This window comes from Oncorhynchus kisutch, linkage group LG5, assembly GCF_002021735.2.
Source record: "Oncorhynchus kisutch isolate 150728-3 linkage group LG5, Okis_V2, whole genome shotgun sequence".
Taxonomy (NCBI): domain Eukaryota; kingdom Metazoa; phylum Chordata; class Actinopteri; order Salmoniformes; family Salmonidae; genus Oncorhynchus; species Oncorhynchus kisutch.
Genome location: NC_034178.2, coordinates 68081111 through 68097333, shown reverse-complemented (window position 1 = coordinate 68097333; position 16223 = coordinate 68081111). Strand labels below are relative to the sequence as shown.

Sequence of the window (16223 nt, the reverse complement as noted above, 5' to 3'; positions counted from 1 at the left end):
TACAGGAGAATATCCGTGATAAGCTGCGTCCCATCTCTCTGGCCATCACCCACACCATCAGACCCCCCATGTTCTCCTCAGAAACTAACCCAGAGGAACGAGACACGCTACCTCCTGTACTGAGCGTTTCCACCTCCAACACCCTGCACTCTGAGGTCAGTACCTTTACCTCCTGTACTGAGTGTTTCCACCTCCAACACCCTACACTCTGAGGTCAGTACCTTTACCTCCTGTACTGTGTTTCCACCTCCAACACCCTGCACTCTGAGGTCAGTACCTTTACCTCCTGTACTGTGTTTCCACCTCCAACACCCTACACTCTGAGGTCAGTACCTTTACCTCCTGTACTGAGTGTTTCCTCCACCTCCAACACCCTGCACTCTGAGGTCAGTACCTTTACCTCCTGTACTGAGTGTTTCCTCCACCTCCAACACCCTGCACCTCTGAGGTTAGTACCTTTACCTCCTGTACTGAGTGTTTCCACCTCCAACACCCTGCACTCTGAGGTCAGTACCTTTACCTCCTGTACTGAGTGTTTCCTCCACCTCCAACACCCTGCACCTCTGAGGTTAGTACCTTTACCTCCTGTACTGAGTGTTTCCACCTCCAACACCCTACACTCTGAGGTTAGTACCTTTACCTCCTGTTCTGTGTTTCCACCTCCAACACCCTACACTCTGAGGTCAGTACCTTTACCTCCTGTACTGAGTGTTTCCACCTCCAACACCCTGCACTCTGAGGTCAGTACCTTTACCTCCTGTACTGAGTGTTTCCTCCACCTCCAACACCCTACACTCTGAGGTCAGTACCTTTACCTCCTGTACTGAGTGTTTCCACCTCCAACACCCTACACTCTGAGGTCAGTACCTTTACCTCCTGTACTGAGTGTTTCCACCTCCAACACCCTGCACCTCTGAGGTCAGTACCTTTACCTCCTGTACTGTGTTTCCACCTCCAACACCCTACACTCTGAGGTCAGTACCATAACAACAGAACCAGGGAACATACTGATCTGCATTTTCCTGAAGGGAGATGGTCGTGTTACATGCCTAATTAATACATACCTGTGTGATACCGGTATAGTACAGGGTTTTGTTTTTTCATAGTGGGGGTACCAGTTTCCCAAAGTGAAATCATTTGGGCATTTAAAAAGATTCTATGGTCAATTCTATGATTTGAAATGTGTACATGTCTGTCTCCTCCGTTGCAGGTGAATTTCCTGAGGGAAGGCTGTGGCGATGATAAGATCTGTCAGAGCAACCTGAAGTTGACCTACCAGTTTGGAACCCGACCTCCCACCTCTGACCTCTTCACCCCTCTGCCAAGGTTAGTATGACTTCTTCTTTGTATTTCCTCATCTCCCGGAGAAGAGGAGTTGAGCAATTCTAATAGCTGTTACATTCTACATTGTATTTGACCATTCCTCTATATCAGAGCTTCCCAACACTGCCCCTGGAGAGCTTTGATGACAAGGTGGCGCCCACAGACACGGTTGCCCTGTTTCTAGCTACTAGACAACTTTGCAGTATTTAATTATTTTTTTATGGTATGGTATTTTGGGCGGCAGGTTAGCCTAGTGGTTAGAGCGTTGGACTAGTAATCGGAAGGTTGCAAGTTCAAACCCCCGAGCTGACAAGGTACAAATCTGTCATTCTGCCCTTGAACAGGCAGTTAACCCACTGTTCCTAGGCCGTCATTGAAAATAAGAATTTGTTCTTAACTGACTTGCCTAGTTAAATAAAGGTAAAAAAAAATCTTATATTATTTTCCCAGAAAGTTTCTTGTATTATTACCTACATCCAAAAATAACTTCTATACACACCATTATACAGTACCAGTCAAAGGTTTGGACACACCTACTCATTCCAAGGTTTTTCTTTATTTCTGCTATTTTCTACATTGTAGAATAATAGCGAAGACATCAAAATTGTGAAATAACACATATGGAATCATGTAGTAATGACAAAAATGTTAAACAAATATATTCTATATTTGAGATTCTTCAAAGTAGCCACCCTTTGACAGCTTTGCAACTCTTGGTATTCTCTCAACCAGCTTCGTGAGGTAGTCACCTGGAATGCATTTCAATTAAAAGGTGTTTGTGGAATTTCTTTCCTTAATGCGTTTGAGTCAATCAGTTGTGTTGTGACAAGGTAGAGGTGGTATACAGAAAATAGCCCTATTTGATTAAAGACCAAGTCCATATTATGGCAAGAACAGCTCAAATAAGCAAAGAGAAACGACAGTCCGTCATTAATTTAACACATGAAGGTCAGTCAATACGGAAAATCTCAAGAACTTTGAAAGTTTCTTCAAGTGCAGTCGCAAAAACCATCAAGTCCTATGATGAAACTGGCTCGCATGAGAACCACCACAGGAAAGGAAGACCCAGAGTTAATTCTGCTGCAGAGGATAAGTTCATTAGAGTTACCAGCCTCAAGTTCAAGTAACAGACACATCTACACATCAACTGTTCAGGAGGAGACTGCGTGACTCAGGCCTTCATGGTTGAATTGCTGCAAAGAAACCACTACTAAAGGGCACCAATACGAAGAAGAGACTTGCTTGGGCCAAGAAACATGCAGAATGGACATTCGACCAGTGGAAATCTGTCCTTGAGTACAAATGTGTAATTTTTGGTTCCAACTCCCGTGTCTTTGTGAGACGCAGAGTAGGTGAACGGACAATCTCTACATGTGTGGTTCCCACCTAGAAGCATGTAGGAGGAGGTGTGATGGTGTGGGGGTGCTTTGCTATTGACTGTCTGTGGTTTATTTAGAATTCAAGGCACACTTAACCAGCATGGCTACCACAGCATTCTGAAGTGATATGCCATCCCATCTGGTTTGCACTTAGTGGGACTATCATTTGTTTTTACAACAGTACAATGACCCAACGCACCTCCAGGCTGTGTAAGGGCTATTTGACCAATAATAGAGTGATGGAGTGCTGCATCAGATGACCTGGCCTCCACAATCACTCAACCTCAACCCAATTGAGACTGTTTGGGATGAGTTGGACTGCAGAGTGAAGGAAAGCAGCCAACAAGTTCTCAGCATAAATGGGAACTCCTTCAAGACTGTTGGAAAAGTATTCCAGGTGAAGCTGGTTGAGAGAATGCCAAGCGTGTGCCAAACTGTCATCAAAGGGTGGCTACTTTGAAGAATCTCAATCTCTTCACTATTCTTCTACAATGTAAAGAATGGTCAAAATAAAGAAAAATACTATTGCCACAGCTACCCGGAGTGTCAAATCACAGCCCCAAAAGCACACTTCCCGGAACCCACTGGTTCCCCTACTGATCATCGGAGTGCCGTTTCAATGCATCACCATGGATATAATGGATCCCCTAGTAAAAACGTCCAGAGGACACCGGTACATCCTGGCCATTCCCCTACAGGCGGAGGTCCCCAAGGAAATCACCTGGGAGCTGTTCCACCTTTTCAGCCGGGTGGGCATCACAAACGAGATCCTGACTAACGAAGGTATCGAGATCATGTCCCAACTACTGAAAGAATTGTGTGCTCTCTGGATCTCTGGATCTCTGTCTTTCACCCGCAGACATATGGGCTAGTCAAATGCTTCAACAAGACACTCAAACAAATGCTGCGGAAGGTCATTTAGCAGAACGGGAAGAGCTGGGAGCACCTACTACCCCACCTGATGTTCTCGATCCGAGAAGTGCCCCAGGATTCCCCTGGGTTTTCCCCTTTTGAACTCCTTTACAGCCTTGTGGCCTACTGGATCTCGCCAAGGAGGTGTGGGAAGCCCAGCTGAACCCTTTTCACAGTGTGGTGGAACACGTAGTGATGATGAGGGAGTGGATGACAGCCATATGGCCAGTGGTAAGGAAACATATGGTGAAGGCCCAGCGCACTCAAGCCAAGGTCTACAATTGGGAGATCCAGCCCGAGAGTTCCAGATGGGTGACATGGTGCTAGTTTTAATCCCCACCACAGAAAGTAAGTTCCTGGCAACATGGCACGGGCTGTACGAGGTGACAGAGAAGCTGGGACCTGTAAATTACTTTGTAGGGCAGCCAGGGAAACCCCAATAGATTTACCATGTGAACCTATTGAAGATGTGGCACGTGAGGACAGCTTTGGCCATGTTGTGGTCAAAACCTGGGACATTGACTAGTGGTGATCCTGAGCAATAAGGACCTTATACCGGCCCAGAAACAAACCCTCCGGGTTTTCATCGATCGGAACACCTCTGTGTTTTCAGAGAAACCGGGCCGAACGACCCTCATTGAACACCACGTCTGCACCTGGCCCGGAGAAACGGTACGAAAGAGGCCATACTGGATCCAGAAGCCAGAAGGAAGGCTGTGAAGCAGGAGGTGGAGGCTATGCTGAGGATGGGAGTCATCAAGGAGTCCCACAGCACATGGGGCAGCCCCATCGTGACGGTGCCCAAACCGGAAGGTAGTCTGCTTTTCTGCAATTACTTCAGGGGGGTGAACGACATCAGTTTGTTTGTGACTGGTGGGATAGTCATGTCCTTCCTGGGGGAGGCGGAATATTATAGTCGGTTTATCCCCAACTTTGCGGCTATAGTCTCCCCCATTAACGATCTGACCAGGGTCCCCCTCCGAAAACAGTGGTGGTTGGATGAGGCCGAAGTGACATTCAAGCACCTGAAGGAAGCCCTGTGCTCCCATCTGATTCTGATGATGCCCGATTTCCAGGTACCGAGGCTGGTGCAGACGGATGCCTGCGATGCGGGACTAGGGGCTGTCCTGTCCCAGGTACACAATGGGGAGGAACACCTCATCATGAAAATAAGCTGGAAGCTGATACACAGAGAAAATAAGTACTCGATTGTCGAGAAAGCGTGTCTAGCAGTGAAGTGCCTGTTTGGCCTCTTCAGCCTGATCACAGACCATGCTTCCGTGGTCTGAATGGCAGGGGAAGTTCACCAACGATTGTGTCACCAGGTGGTTCTTGTCCCATCATTGCTTCTATGTTTCTGTTGTGTACAGTTCAGCGGCAAAGCATGGGAACAGGAATGCCCTATCGAGAAGGGAGACATTCATCGTACTGACAACCGCCCCCCTCCCGACAGGGCTAAGGGGAATGTGTGGTGTACCATGGACAAGCCACCAGGGGGAGACTCGTCGAGGCCGGGTGACAGACGTAGTCTACATCACGGGCGGTGGCTTCCTCTACTGAACGTTCCAGGTCTCGACGGGTCCTCCGGACAGGACTAAATGGGGCTGATTGTGGCTGGCGAGTAATCAAGGAGCTGATTGCTCAACAGCCGTACAGGGCCCATACAACTACCAGCAGGGCAGCACATTGGAGAGGTTGCTATCGGATAGACATCCGTACAGTCCGGTAGAACCAAGGGGCTCTGTGTTTTACCCCAGAGGAGACAGCATTCCCCAGAGCCCAGGTTGCTATCGGATAGACATCCGTACAGTCCGGTAGAACCAAGGGGCTCTGTGTTTTACCCCAGAGGAGACAGCATTCCCCAGAGCCCAGGTTGCTATCGGATAGACATCCGTACAGTCCGGTAGAACCAAGGGGCTCTGTGTTTTACCCCAGAGGAGGCAGCATTCCCCAGAGCCCAGGTTGCTATCGGATAGACATCCGTACAGTCCGGTAGAACCAAGGGGCTCTGTGTTTTACCCCAGAGGAGACAGCATTCCCCAGAGCCCAGGTTGCTATCGGATAGACATCCGTACAGTCCGGTAGAACCAAGGGGCTCTGTGTTTTACCCCAGAGGAGACAGCATTCCCCAGAGCCCAGGTTGCTATCGGATAGACATCCGTACAGTCCGGTAGAACCAAGGGGCTCTGTGTTTTACCCCAGAGGAGACAGCATTCCCCAGAGCCCAGGTTGCTATCGGATAGACAGACATCCGTACAGTCCGGTAGAACCAAGGGGCTCTGTGTTTTACCCCAGAGGAGACAGCATTCCCCAGAGCCCAGGTTGCTATCGGATAGACATCCGTACAGTCCGGTAGAACCAAGGGGCTCTGTGTTTTACCCCAGAGGAGACAGCATTCCCCAGAGCCCAGGTTGCTATCGGATAGACATCCGTACAGTCCGGTAGAACCAAGGGGCTCTGTGTTTTACCCCAGAGGAGACAGCATTCCCCAGAGCCCAGGTTGCTATCGGATAGACATCCGTACAGTCCGGTAGAACCAAGGGGCTCTGTGTTTTACCCCAGAGGAGACAGCATTCCCCAGAGCCCAGGTTGCTATCGGATAGACATCCGTACAGTCCGGTAGAACCAAGGGGCTCTGTGTTTTACCCCAGAGGAGACAGCATTCCCCAGAGCCCAGGTTGCTATCGGATAGACATCCGTACAGTCCGGTAGAACCAAGGGGCTCTGTGTTTTACCCCAGAGGAGACAGCATTCCCCAGAGCCCAGGTTGCTATCGGATAGACATCCGTACAGTCCGGTAGAACCAAGGGGCTCTGTGTTTTACACCAGAGGAGACAGCATTCCCCAGAGCCCAGGTTGCTATCGGATAGACATCCGTACAGTCCGGTAGAACCAAGGGGCTCTGTGTTTTACCCCAGAGGAGACAGCATTCCCCAGAGCCCAGGTTGCTATCGGATAGACATCCGTACAGTCCGGTAGAACCAAGGGGCTCTGTGTTTTACCCCAGAGGAGACAGCATTCCCCAGAGCCCAGGTTGCTATCGGATAGACATCCGTACAGTCCGGTAGAACCAAGGGGCTCTGTGTTTTACCCCAGAGGAGACAGCATTCCCCAGAGCCCAGGTTGCTATCGGATAGACATCCGTACAGTCCGGTAGAACCAAGGGGCTCTGTGTTTTACCCCAGAGGAGACAGCATTCCCCAGAGCCCAGGTTGCTATCGGATAGACATCCGTACAGTCCGGTAGAACCAAGGGGCTCTGTGTTTTACCCCAGAGGAGACAGCATTCCCCAGAGCCCAGGTTGCTATCGGATAGACATCCGTACAGTCCGGTAGCACCAAGGGGCTCTGTGTTTTACCCCAGAGGAGACAGCATTCCCCAGAGCCCAGGTTGCTATCGGATAGACATCCGTACAGTCCGGTAGAACCAAGGGGCTCTGTGTTTTACCCCAGAGGAGACAGCATTCCCCAGAGCCCAGGTTGCTATCGGATAGACATCCGTACAGTCCGGTAGAACCAAGGGGCTCTGTGTTTTACCCCAGAGGAGACAGCATTCCCCAGAGCCCAGGTTGCTATCGGATAGACATCCGTACAGTCCGGTAGAACCAAGGGGCTCTGTGTTTTACCCCAGAGGAGACAGCATTCCCCAGAGCCCAGGTTGCTATCGGATAGACATCCGTACAGTCCGGTAGAACCAAGGGGCTCTGTGTTTTACCCCAGAGGAGACAGCATTCCCCAGAGCCCAGGTTGCTATCGGATAGACATCCGTACAGTCCGGTAGAACCAAGGGGCTCTGTGTTTTACCCCAGAGGAGACAGCATTCCCCAGAGCCCAGAAGACGTCTCATGGAGGAGACCTGGTTCTTTTTCTTTATTGTTTTAGATAAACACCCTTGAAATTGAGGTATCACACTTGTGTCTGATCTGTGTAAACATTTAGATCAAACCCCCTGGTGGGCCACACTTCATATCTAGCCACTTCTTTTCTATTTCCTCATTTTGTATTTATCATTTAATTAGGCAATTATAGAACAAATTCTTATTTACAAGGCTACCTGCCGCCTCATGCCCCTCTCATTCCGGAGATGGTGAGGAGGTGGCGGTGTTCTCTCTGTCTGACCAGAGATCCTATGTCTAACCACTTTCTCTATTCCTCTTTTCTATCTCCTTTTTAATCCCTTCATTGCAGGGATGATGAAGAGGTGGCGGTGTTTTCTCTGTCTGACCAGAGATCTGTGGTGTTGGAGGTGACCGTCACCAACATGCCCTCAGACCCTCTGTCCCCAGAGGAGGATGGAGATGATGCCCATGCTGCCCAGCTACTGGTGACCCTGCCAGACACCCTGTCCTACTCTGGCTTCAGGGGACAACAGGTACACACACCAAACACACACACACACACATATTCACAGTAATTTTCTACCTCTCCTTGTCCCAGGCTGCATCCCCACATCTTAAACATTTTGCTACAGTGGGCTAAATCAGAGTCACACAGAGTGTTTCTTGGCAGTCTTAAAAATATCTACTTTGAAACAAACGTATACACCTCACACACATGGTTATGGTCTTATAAAAAGAAGACCTGTCAGATATAGGGATGAAATGTATTCATTTTTAAGTTTGTATCCCAATATTACACTTTACTATACATCACAGAAGACTGAAATATAACAAAACCATTTTACATAGAAACACCAGAATTTCAGCGGTATTTGAAAACAATTTGATAATTCGACTGCGTGAAAGGTGACTACAATCACCTTCACAAGAACTCTAAGGCTTCATGCCACAATGACTACCACCCTGCAGCACTCACATTTTTAATCAAAGTGCTTTGAAAGGCTGGTCATGGTACACATCACCTCCATCATCCCATACACCCTAAACCCACTCCAATTTGCATACCACCCGAACAGATCCATAGACAATGCAATCTCAATTGCACTCCACACTGTTGGAATGCTCTTCATTGACTACAGCTCAGCATTCAACACCATTGTCCCCTACAAACTCGTCACCAAGCTTAGGACCCTGGGACTGAACACCTCCCTCTGCGACTGGATCCTGGACTTCCTGACGGGCCAGCCCCCAGGTGGTGAGGGTAGGCAACATCACCTCCGCCACGCTAACCCTCAATACGGGGGTTCCCCAGGGGTGTGTGCTTAGTCCCCTCTTGTACCCCCTGTTCACCCATGACTGAGTGGCCACGCACGACTCCAACACCATAATGATATGAGGGTGGCTGGGCACCAAGAGACCTGGCAGTGTGGTGCCGGGACAACAACCTCTCCCTCAACGTCAGCAAGACCAAGGAGCTGATTGTGGACTAAAAGAAACAAGCCCATCCATATCAACAGGGCTGCAGTGGAGCGGGTCAAGAGCCTCAAGTTCCTCTGTGTCCACATCACTAAGGACTTGGTTCACATGCTCACAATTGCAAAGAAGGCGTGACAGCACCTCCCCCCCCCCCACCCCAGGAGGTTGAAAAGGTTTGGCATGGGCCCTCAAATTCTCAAAAAGTTCTACAGCTGCACCATTGAGAGCATCTTGACTGGCTGCATCACTGCTTGGTATGGCAACAGCACCGCCCTCGATCGCATGTCCGAGCTCTCTGCCACCCAGGACCTCTACATCAGTACATTCTACTTTATGTTCTTTTTAGTACTGCATTGATTTTGATTACTGCATTGTTGGGTTTGGAGTTTGCAAGAAATTCATTTCACACTACCTGTCCTATTATGGCTTCAGGGGACATCAGGTATTCACACCTAACTCTAACCCTAGCCTAAACCCTAACCCTGTCAGAAACGCTGTCCTACTCCTGCTTCAGGGAACAACAGGTACACACACCTAATTCTAGCCTTAATCCTAACCAGGGTTGTGGTCAATTCCACAAATTCCATTTTAATTCAATTCTCTCTCTGTGTAAATTCCATTTATTTTCTATTAAAAATCCAGTGTAGTCTTTGAATTTTAGAGATACTTTAGAGATACTTTAATTCCTTGGAATTCCAATGTTAGGTAAATTCAAGAATGCAATTCCCAATTCAATATTATCCTCAACAATTCCACAAATCCCAATTAGAATGAAATTCTCTCAGGCTTTAAGGCTGATCATGTCATTATTCCGACAGCCTAGCTGTACTGGAAATATAGGAATACAGGTTGATATGATGCAAAACAAATCCTACAGTAAATGTTTTATACTATGGTCATTCAATATTTATACTATGGTCATTAAATATTGAATATTACAATTACAATTAAATTCTAATTTTAAAAAGTCTAAGCAGTCTATTTCCAATTCAATTCCAATTCCATAACTTGAAGATTTTTAAAACTCTAATTTAATTCAATGTAAATTATTCACTTCATGAGTGATTTCTAGAATTGAATTGGAATTTGGACTTAACCCTGATCTTAACCCTGATCTTAACCCTGATCTTAATCCTGATCTTAACCCTGATCTTAACCCTGATCTTAACCCTGATCTTAACTCTGATCTTAACCCTGATCTTAACCCTTATCTTAACCCTGATCTTAACTCTGATCTTAACCCTGATCTTAATCCTGATCTTAACCCTGATCTTAACCCTGATCTTAACCCGGATCTTAATCCTGATCTTAACCCTGAACTTAACTCTGATCTTAACTCTGCCGGACATCCTTTCCTACTCTTGCTTCAGTGGACAACAGGTATTCCCAATAAACTTTTGCATTCCTCTCAGATCTCCAACAGGGTCTAGGAGGTAGGAATCGATTCTGGACAGGGCTGACATATTATGCTTAGAGCCAGAAAAAGCTATGTTGGTGATGTGGTCAGGAAAACCTTAGGGCAACTTTGCTTTGTTACATTAGCAGTATAATAATTCTGTGTTTCCTGTTTCCTTGTGTGTAGGTGGTGTGCCAGGCCAATCAGAACGGGTCTCAGGCGGAGTGCGAGCTGGGAAACCCCCTGAAGAGAGATGCTATACTGAAATTCTACATCATCCTCAGCACGTCTGCTATCACCATAGAGACCACGGAACTCACTGTCAACCTCCTGTTGGCTACGTAAGTCCTGGCTGGGCAACTCATTTTCATAGTTGGTCTATTTAATGTATCTTGGGTTTGTCATACTGTAAAAAAAATAAAAAAACAGGATATTTTCATATCATGGCAATTCACAAGGTGGATGACTTTACTTGGTACTAGAGAAATGCAGCTGCACATGGAAGGGAATTGCTACTTTCAATATATGTATTCAAATTGAAATAGTCATTAATGAAGATAGATCTTTTTTTCCAGATTGCAATATGATGTGTGTATGTTGTCTCCTCCTCAGCATCAGTGAACAGCGAGACCTGGCCACAGTCACAGCCGTGGCTAAAATCATCATAGAGCTCCCCCTGGCGGTCAGTGTGTAAGTCACACCCTCATGTCATTGGTGTGTCAAACTAATTTTGCCCCCGGAGGCCACATTCGGTACAGTGAGTCAGTAGGTCAATACACATTGACTGATATTTAGGACTGATACCCAGGATAGTGACAGTTGCTACTGTTTTCAGGGAGTTCTGAGGAACATGCAAACAGTTAACAGTAGTACCATAAGGCTCCCAGGCTCTGTCCAGCTGTCCACTGACCCTATCCGCCTGTCTGTCTCTGTGTTGTTTCAGGCTGGCCAGACCACACCAGCTGTTCTTCAGTGGGGCCGTAAAGGGGGAGAGTGCCATGGAGACCCTGGACGATGTGGGGAGTGCTGTGGAGTTTGAGTTTACGGTGAGGAAGAGGAGACTAATCAAAAGTCGATGTAGCATGATAATGGCGGTGTTCACTTAAACAATCTCACTGGAATTAGACCTCCTTCATTCCTGTCATTATTGAAATAGTAATATAATATATTAAAGACAGATCAGCTAGATCTACTGTCTAAATTATATTATTATGACAGACCAGCTAGATACCTCACGTCTCAAAGTAGGGCTACTTAATGTTAGATCCCTCACTGAGGCCTCTCCTCCTGGTTACACTAGTGACCATATCCCTCACGTTTGTCTTTTGAGCTTCTAGTCAGTTTACTCAATCACTTTTTATAGCTACTGTTTACAGGCCTCCTGGGCCATATACTGCGTTCCTCACTGAGTTCCCTGAATTCCTATCGGACCTTGTTGTTACGGTTTTCTTCGGGTGAAAGAGAGTCGGACCAAAATGCAGCGTGGTTCATTCGATACATCTTTAATAAACGAAAAAACACGAACAATACAAAAACAATAAACGTAACGTGAAAACCGAAACAGCCTAAACTGGTGCAAACTAACACAGAGACAGGAACAATCACCCACCAAACACTCAAAGAATATGGCTGCCTAAATATGGTTCCCAATCAGAGACAACGAGAATCTCCTGCCTCTGATTGAGAACCGCCTCAGGCAACCATAGACTATGCTAGAAAACCCCACTAAGCCACAATCCCAAAACCTACGAAAAAAAACCATATATAAACACAACACAAAATAAACCCATTTCACACCCTGGCCTGACCAAATAAATAAAGAAAACATAAAATACTAAGACCAGGGCATGACAGAACCCCCCCCCCCCCAAGGTGCGGACTCCCGGCCGCACACCTAAACCCCTAGGGGAGGGTCCGGGTGGGCGTCTGTCCACGGTGGCGGCTCCGGCTCGAGACGTGGACCCTACTCCAACCAAGTCTTAGTCCCCTTGTAACGCGTCCTTAAATTAGCGACCCTCGCCGCCGACCTAGGCCTAATAACCCTCACCAAGGACCCCACTGGACTGAGGGGCAGCTCAGGACTGAGGTAGCTCGGGACTGAGGGGAAGCTCGGGACTGAGGGGAAGCTTGGGACTGAGGGGAAGCTCGGGACTGAGGGGTAGCTCGGGACTGAGGGGTAGCTCGGGACTGAGGGGTAGCTCAGCACTGAGGGGAAGCTCAGCACTGAGGGGAAGCTCAGCACTGAGGGGAAGCTCAGCACTGAGGGGAAGCTCAGTACTGAGAGGAAGCTCAGGCAGGTAGTTGGCTCTGGCAGATCCTGGCTAGCTGGTGGTTCTGGCAGATCCTGGCTGATTGGCGGATCCTGGCTGACTGGCGGATCTGGAAGATCCTGGCTGACTGGCGGATCCTGGCTGACTGGCGGATCTGGAAGATCATGGCTGACTGGCGGATCCTGGCTGACTGGCGGATCTGGAAGATCCTGGCTGACTGGCGGATCCTGGCTGACTGGCGGCTCTAGCTGCTCCATGCAGACTGACAGCTCTGGCTGCACCATGAAGACTGGAAGCTCTGGCTGCTCCATGCAGACTAGCAGCTCTAACTGCGCATGCAGACTGGCTGTTCTGGCTGCTCCATGCAGACTGGCAGCTCTGGCTGCTCCATGCAGACTGGCAGCTCTGGCTGCTCCATGCAGACTGGCAGCTCTGGCTGCTCCATGCAGACTGGCGGCTCTGGCTGCGCTGAACAGGCAGGAGACTCCGGCAGCGCTGGAGAGGAGGAAGGCTCTGGCAGCGCTAAACAGGCGGGAGACTCCGGCAGCGCTGGAGAGGAGGAAGGCTCTGACAGCACTAAACAGGCGGGAGACTCCGGCAGCGCTGGAGAGGAGGAAGGCTCTGACAGCGCTAAACAGGCGGGAGACTCCGGCAGCACTGGAGAGGAGGAAGGCTCTGGCAGCGCTGAACAGGCGAGGTGCACTGAAGGCCTGGTGCGTGGTGCTGGCACTGGTGGTACTGGGCCGAGAACACGTACAGGAAGCCTGGTGCGGGGAGCTGCCACCGTAGGACTGGTGTGTGGAGGTGGCACAGGATGGACCGGACCGTGAAGGCGTACTGGAGAGCCTGAGAGCAGGACTGGCACAGGACATGCAAGGCTAGGGAGGTGCACAGGAGGCCTGGTGCGTGAGGCTGGTACAATCTTCACCAGCCGACTAACACGCACCTCAGGACGAGTATGGAGCGCTGACCCAGGTGCCATCAAATCCCCGACACGCTCCGTCGGGCGAATATCGTACCTAAAGCACCAAACTAGCAACTCCCTCATAACTCTCTCCTCCACTTTCCCCATTAACTCCTTCACAGTCTCTGCTTCACTCACCTCCAACACCGGCTCTGGTTCTGGTCTCCTCCTTGCTCCTCCCGATAAACAGGGGGAGTTGGCTCAGGTCTGAACCCTGACTCTGCCACACTCTCCCTGAGCCCCCCCCCCAATACATTTTTGGGGCTGACTCTCGGGCTTCCATCCGCGTCGCCGTGCTGCCTCCTCATACCAGCGCCTCTCCGCTTTTGCAGCCTCCAGTTCTTCCTTGGGACGGCGAAATTCTCCAGGCTGTGTCCAGGGTCCTTTTCTGTCCAATATCTCCTCCCACGTCCAGAAGTCCTGTGATCGCTGCTCCTCAACATAAACAGGGGGAGTTGACTCAGGTCTGAACCCTGACTCTGCCACACTCTCCCTGAGCCCCCCCCAATAAATTTTTGGGGCTGACTCTCGGGCTTCCTTCTGCGCCGCCGTGCTTGTCTCTTCAACTCCATTCTTCTATAACCCTTTTCGCACTGCTCCAGCGAATCCCAGGCGGGCACCGGCACTCTCTCTGGGTCGACCGACCACCTGTCTATTTCCTCCCAAGTCGTATATTCCGAACTTTGTTGCTCCTGCTGCCGCTGCCTGTCACCACGCCACTTGGTCCTGTTGTGGTGGGTGATTCTGTTACAGTTTTCTTTGGGTGAAAGAGAGTCGGACCAAAATACAGCGTGGTTAATTCGATACATCTTAAATGAAAGAAACACGATAAATACAAAAACAATAAACGTAACGTAAAAACCGAAACAGCCTAAACTGGTGCAAACTAACACAGAGACAGGAACAATCACCCACCAAACACTCAAAGAATATGGCTGCCTAAATATGGTTCCCAATCAGAGACAACGAAAATCACCTGCCTCTGATTGAGAACCGCCTCAGGCAACCATAGACTATGCTAGAAAACCCCACTAAGCCACAATCCCAAAACCTACGAAAAACCCCCATATATAAACACAACACAAAATAAACCCATGTCACACCCTGGCCTGACCAAATAAAGAAAGAAAACACAAAATACTAAGACCAGGGTGTGACACTTGTAGTCATGGCAGATAATATTCACATTTTTTGTGACTTTAATATTCACATGGAAAAAGACTTTCGGAGTCATCATCGACTCAGTGGGTTTTGTCAAACATGTCCTACTCACTGCCACAAGTCATACCCTGGACATAGATTCATCCTGTGGAATAAATATTGTGGACCTCAATGTTTTTCCTCATAATCCTGGACTATCGGACCACCATTTTATTACGTTTGCAATCACAAGAAATAATTTGCTCAGACCCCAACCAAGGATCACAAAAGTCGTGCTATAAATTCCAGACTCGCTCCACCTACCCAAGGACGTCAGATGACAAAAATTGGTTAACCATCTCACTGAGGAACTGAATTTAACCTTGCATAATACCCTAGATGCAGTCGCACTGCTAAAAACAAAAAACATTTGTCACAAGAAACTAGCTCCCTGGTATACAGAAAATACCCGAGCCCTGAAGCAAGCTTCCAGAAAATACCTGAGCCCTGAAGCAAGCTTCCAGAAAATACCTGAGCCCTGAAGCAAGCTTCCAGAAAATACCCGAGCCCTGAAGCAAGCTTCCAGAAAATACCCGAGCCCTGAAGCAAGCTTCCAGAAAATACCTGAGCCCTGAAGCAAGCTTCCAGAAAATACCTGAGCTCTGAAGCAAGCTTACAGAAAATACCTGAGCCCTGAAGCAAGCTTCCAGAAAATACCCGAGCCCTGAAGCAAGCTTACAGAAAATACCCGAGCCCTGAAGCAAGCTTACAGAAAATACCCGAGCCCTGAAGCAAGCTTACAGAAAATACCCGAGCCCTGAAGCAAGCTTCCAGAAAATTGGAAAGGAAATGGCGCTCCACCAAACTGAAAGTCTTCCGCCTAGCTTGGAAAGACATACCTTGCAACAATGAAGAGCCCTCCCTGCTGCTCGATCAGGCTATTTTTCCAACCTAATTGAGGAGAATAAGAACAATCCTAAATGTATTTTTGATACTGTCGCAAAGCTAACTAAAAAACAGCATTCCCCAAGAGAGGATGGCTTTCACCTCATCAGTGATGAATTCATGAACTTCTTCGATGAAAAGGTCATGATCATTAGAAGGCAAATTACGGATTACTCTTTGATTGTGCATATTTCTCTAAAGCTTGGTTGTTCTGAGTCTGCACAACACTTCCAGGATCTACAGTAGGATCAATGGAGACACTCAAGTTTTTTAATTCTCTATATCTTTACACATTCATGAAAATATTCATGGCCTCAAAACCTTCAAGCTGCATCCTGGACCCTATTCCAAGTAAACTACTGAAAGGGCTGCTTCCTGTGCTTGGCCCTCCTATGTTGAACATAATAAATGTCTCCCTATCCACCGGATGTGTACCAAACTCACTAAAAGTGGCAGTAATAAAGCCTCTCTTGAAAAAGCCAAACCTTGACCCAGAAAATGTAAAAAACTATCAGTCTATATCGAATCTCCCAGTAATCCATCAAAAAAACCCTGTTGCACAGAAAGTCACTGGCTATGA

General features: G+C 48.3%; 1 protein-coding gene across 3 annotated transcripts in view; it reads left to right on the top strand.

Moving 5' to 3' along the window:
* The window catches only part of LOC109891453 (integrin alpha-7), an 80234-nt gene that overhangs the window by 48121 nt on the left and 15890 nt on the right, over nucleotides 1–16223 (top strand). For all 3 annotated transcript variants that reach the window (XM_031825715.1, XM_031825714.1, XM_031825716.1), the window contains exons 11-16: nucleotides 6–155; nucleotides 1211–1326; nucleotides 7802–7985; nucleotides 10511–10665; nucleotides 10937–11014; nucleotides 11268–11370. In XM_031825715.1, the coding sequence (XP_031681575.1) occupies nucleotides 6–155; nucleotides 1211–1326; nucleotides 7802–7985; nucleotides 10511–10665; nucleotides 10937–11014; nucleotides 11268–11370 (786 nt within the window). The remainder of the gene's footprint in view (nucleotides 1–5; nucleotides 156–1210; nucleotides 1327–7801; nucleotides 7986–10510; nucleotides 10666–10936; nucleotides 11015–11267; nucleotides 11371–16223) is intronic.